We start from the raw sequence: 5,335 nt of genomic DNA on the forward strand, positions 1-5,335 counted from the left end.
TCAATAGATATATAGATAAATACGTAATCGACGGTATCGCGGCCCAAGTATGACCTAAATGACAGAATAAACAAGAAATTGAAAATTTCAAACTTCAAAGATACTTTCCTTTCTTTCTTTCTCCTCTTTTCTTTCTTTAGATTGAAATAGATAAGTTAACAAGGCATCGAAATATATCCTCATATGTTTACAAATAAAGAATGTATATTTTTTTTTTATATGTATCTGGTATTAATTTTTTTTCTTTACTATATGAATTTTGCTGGCGGTGTAATGACTTTTGTATCACATGACAATACATGCTGTCTTGTGTTTGTATTTTACAGACCTGGAAAGATGATCGATTGACATGGGATCCTGAGAGGTACGGTGATTTTGACCACGTCTTCGTCAGTGATGAACTGGTGTGGCAACCAACATTGACACTGGAGAGAAAGTAAGGCTTGTTATTGAAATGTATAGAATACTGGAACGGAGGTTATTACTACAACATTGCACTTTGGCTTTTTTCTCCGAAAAGACCTACAGGTTTTAGCTTTAGCATAAGTACGGACATTTAACATTTAGTAACTCTCTTATACCAGGTAGAGTTTACTACTAACATTGAAAGTAACCAACAAGCGTTACGGAGGTTACGGTCATTGCTGCAAAACATTATGTTCGGCAAGGGTGACTACAAATTATAGTGAATTTTCATTTGTATTCTCTCCGTAGAAACCAAGAATACTTGCAAATGTCATCAAAACGACAATTTATTATCTTATACGTGGCCCTCACTAAACTTCACGATCACGGCCTTCTTACTTTAGCGGTAACGTAGGGAACTCTCCAAATTGGCTATACTCTCATCAACAAATTTACCTTATGTGATGTGATGCAATGTACATTTTTCGTAAAACATAGTAAGTGTGGTGGGTAAGTAAAGGATCAAAGCGATTATGTCCGAGCTAGATCCATGTTTGCTCATATCTAGTCATTGATAGTGGTGACAGCATTTTGCACATTTGAATGAGGACGAACCGTAAACCTTATATCGTTAAACCATTTTAAAATGACCAACTATGACCAGGGAACCGAGAAAAAAGTGGTCTTCTTAAGACAAAAAGCACGCATGGATACAAGAGAATTAGCCAACCGTTGTAACCAGATGCAGTCGATTCACTGTTTATTTCATTTATTTCTGTATTCTTTTACCAGGGTAGCGCTTTTGCATGTGTCTCCGAAAATGACAATTACAACGCCAATAAAGCTAATTGCATATTAATCCCCCTTTGGAGCTAAATGCAGTACGTCAGCTACAAATAAAGAATAGAGATATTATGTTCTGTTTTTTTTAATGCATCGGTTAACTCAAAATATACTGTAGTTCTAACTGTATCCCATAAACAAAGGTATTGTTTAAATATGTAGTACTTGTATTGGCTATAATGATAGTATTGAGCATCAGTCATAACGTTGATAACATCATTGTTACAGGGATCAATTTATGTTTTTCTGATGCATTTTCTTTTAAGTCAATTCTATATTTCCAGTGCTGACACAAGGTACAGCGGAGATTTCCCTAACACAGAAGTAAGAATAGATAACGACGGTGAAGTGACCTGGCCTATAGCAGCATTGGCCTCGACAACCTGTACCCTGGACCCTTTTCTCTTCCCGCAGGACAACATGACATGCGCAATTTGCTGGACTGTTGGAGAAGACTACACAATTGGTATGGCAACTTTGAACTATCATTTCCAACACAAAAATACTCTGCTTTCCCGGATAAAACTCGTAGAATCTCGTCCTGCCGAAATCTCGCGAACACGCATAAAAACAAAGCGCTGGTTGAGTTCCTAGCGATGGCGTCCCTTTCAAGTAAGGTCCATACTAGACAGAGAGGGGAAAGTAGACATGTTATTTCTCGACTTTGCCAAAGCATTTGATTCTGTTTCTCATACTCTCTTGACCCACAAGTTACAAACATTTGGCTTTGGCGGAAATCTTCTTGCTTGGTTTAATTCATATTCAACTAATCGTCGTCAGCATGTGGTGGTGGAGGGTTGCCACTCAGAGTTGCTCCCTGTCACGTCTGGAGTTCCTCAGGGCACAATTCTCAGGCCTTTTTTATTTCTTTTGTACATAAATGACTTACCTTAAAGGACGTTCAATGGAGGTCCCGTTATCGGGAGAGCCACACCCCACGTACGTTAAAGAGAATAGGCACGTGCGCCGGTATGCCATGGTGAAAATTCTACAGTCAGGATTTTGTGATTCACTACAAATCACCCTGAGCGCTTTTCTCCAATCCATTCAATATCAAGATTCCAATAACGTGAAGGTTTAGAAGCGGTAGATATCTCATTCCTTGACAAAAACTTAAGTTAAACAGTCAAAAATTTAGGCGCCTCTGTTTCTGTGTGTAAAACTTCAGTTCAGACAACGCTGTACAGTACAACCAGCATGTTACCAGCTAACCGAATACATGTAATACTAATATAAAACAGTTGATCTGTTGAATTGTTTCTTGCTTTAAGGATGTGCAAATCAAACTACACACCATGACACCAAGGTCAAAAATAAGAACTTCCTGACCTGCCTAAATCCCGAGGCCGACATTGTCACGGGGGAGTGGACTGGAAAAACAACAGCTTCATCTTCAAACAACGAGGCCTGCCTGACGATAACACTCAAGCGAGATCCCACCTATCACTACTCCACAACCATCTCTCCCTGTCTCATCCTGATCGTCCTCATGATCATCACCTTCATCATGCCCATTGATAAAGGCGACAGGATTGGATTCGGCGTCACCGTGCTGCTGTCCATGGTGGTGTCGCTAGTCGTCGTTACTGGCTTCCTGCCTGTGTCAAGTACCCTGCCATTCATCGGTGAGCTGATTTCCCAAGTCCTTTAGAACTCACTAAATTCTTATGGGGAAAGAACACGACTATGTTCGGACATAGAATCCTTTCATCACAGCCAACTGTGAAAATATTCCTCACATCAGTGATGTCATTTCTTGAACTGAAAGGTGTGTTAGAGTGCCTTATGTATCATGTGGAGAATGGATTGACCAATCGTGACCTCACATTTGAAATTAACGAATGAAAAAGACTTTTCTTGTACATGTAGGCCCTCACAAGCTAAGTACACTTTATGGTTTTAACGTTCTATGCACAGTAACAGTGATACAGGTCTGGTATCCAGTAACTACATCTAATGTATGCTAATAAACACATGTTCAACTTCGTCTCGCTTCGCAATAATAAAGTTGTTTAGACAACAGCCAGTTTTGCTAACTCCGTGGTATATTCCTTTATTCCTTTATTACGATACCCTTTAGCCAAAACTGGCTAGTCTTCCAGGGTTCATACAAAGATCATACAATACAAACAACATATGACATAGTAAAAAATACACATATGACATAAAGAGGAAATTTACATTATTACATTATGTACAAATGAAAGATACCTAATTCACACTCTAATCACAGGACTCATATTGTGTGAACAGGTGGCGGATGGCTTTTTTAAAGTTAGATGTGCTTGACAGTGATTTGATGTGTTGTGGTAGTTTGTTCCAAAGGTCGATTGCACGATACTGAAATGTTCTTTTTTTACTGTTTGTTTTTGGTTTGGGGAGCAAGAAACTGTTAGAAGCTGAAAATCTGGTTGAATATTTGTTGAATTTTGGAACCGGTCAGGCTTTATGTCTTTAACCTTGCATTTATATCGGAAACTTGGCCTCTAATTATGCTTCTTATCTCTTTCAGCTATGCTGATCATAGTGTGCATGGGTCTGATGGCACTTTTCATGCTGTGGACTGTCTTTATCCTCATCATACACGACAAGAAGGGTCCCCTTCCGAGATGGGCACGGACTTTCTTCCTGAAGCATATGGCAAGGTACGACAAACCTTCGAATTCTGTTAATATAAAGTCTCCACATGTGTGCTATCTTTAAGTAAGCTTGAAAGTTTGCGTTGTTAGAAATCATTGTGAAACAGGCATGAACTGTAATTTTCTAAACAAAAAATGGGATTTACCTAAATTTTTTACTGTCCAACTACATTTTTTTGTAAATTCACTGCTTGCGTGAGTTTACGCCATGCAGATAGAACTTATGACTCGTTAAGCAGTGGAACATTATTAAAAGCAGAAAGTTTGTCATGTCATTTTTTTCGCGTCTGAAATTACATTTTTAACCTGTTTCAAAATATAAACTCATATACCTAACATCATAACATAATAAAAGTTAACCGGGATTCCTGTACCTTAAGGGCCGTGTTCTTGGGTGACTTGACCAAGAAGCTGAAAAATGAAGAGCCAACAGGCGACGCTGTAAAGAACAAAGTTAATGACATCGAAGGGCACTCCAACCACGCCTTCAAAATGGACAATGGCCCATCTGCCGGACAGGTCAACCCACCTCCCAACGTGAAGAACGAGGTCGGAGCTACCCTTATTCGTTTAAATGGAAGCGTAGATAAGTTAGATGCTACTGTTAGTCAACTGTCTTGTAGCATCGATGCTCTGGCAAAGGCATGTGGTGCTGATGACGATGAAGAAAAGTCAGAGTACGCTTGGTTGGCTCATGTCCTTGACCGTTTGGGATTGATTTTCTACATTGTTGCTGTCGCCGTGGCCATTCCGTGTACTCTGTTCGTTGGTCGCAAACGTGTCGTTCCTACCTAAAAAGGCTCATAACAGATGATATTTGATGAAATGAAAACTATGTCCGTACAAAATGTTTTTGTCAGCGTCATAGATATTTGATTGCAATTTTATATTCATGAAAATTTGAACTGCAACACAAAAAAATGGACTCACTCAAATCTGCGACTGTACAACAGTCTTGCAGTTCAATCTTGTTTCAAAATGACTTCTACCGACACAGATGAACTGTTAGGTTAATTTATAAATTCTATAAATTTGTTGGTTTCAAAAAAAGCAACAGGAACACAAAAAAATGAAAAAGAAACTGTTGACTTACAGTATTGCTGTATAATAGAGATTAAATATTGAAAAGTTTGGAATAAAGGTATCAGAAAATACAAAACATGCAAAGTCAGAACGTCCTCCTAAATTCGATAAGAAGACATAATCTCGATTTATAAAGCCCGTAGTAAGAATCACATTGCAGATGCTCAAGGAAGGCATCTCAACGTAAGACTTACTAATTCGTGTGAGTAATTATACGAGTAACGTATGTAAACAGATCTTTTAAACACAGACATTATATTACAATCCAGCCATATAGATAGGTACTTATTAGGTAAATGTAAAGGTAATCTCTAGAACCGGCAAAATTGTTAAAACTGGGCGCATGATCATGATACAGAGACAAT

The 5,335-nt window shown here is 38.5% G+C and overlaps 1 protein-coding gene across 1 annotated transcript in view; it reads left to right on the forward strand.

Moving 5' to 3' along the window:
* LOC109462513 overlaps positions 1-5,335 on the forward strand; it is a 16,161-nt gene extending 10,826 nt beyond the window's left edge. Inside the window, exons 12-16 of the mRNA XM_019759066.1 lie at positions 327-436; positions 1,533-1,714; positions 2,520-2,873; positions 3,761-3,893; positions 4,268-5,335. Of these exons, the coding sequence (XP_019614625.1) occupies positions 327-436; positions 1,533-1,714; positions 2,520-2,873; positions 3,761-3,893; positions 4,268-4,682 (1,194 nt within the window). The 3' untranslated portion in view covers positions 4,683-5,335. The remainder of the gene's footprint in view (positions 1-326; positions 437-1,532; positions 1,715-2,519; positions 2,874-3,760; positions 3,894-4,267) is intronic.

The sequence above is a fragment of the Branchiostoma belcheri genome, unplaced genomic scaffold (assembly GCF_001625305.1).
Source record: "Branchiostoma belcheri isolate BF01 breed outbred unplaced genomic scaffold, Haploidv18h27 scaffold118, whole genome shotgun sequence".
In the NCBI taxonomy this organism is placed as follows: domain Eukaryota; kingdom Metazoa; phylum Chordata; class Leptocardii; order Amphioxiformes; family Branchiostomatidae; genus Branchiostoma; species Branchiostoma belcheri.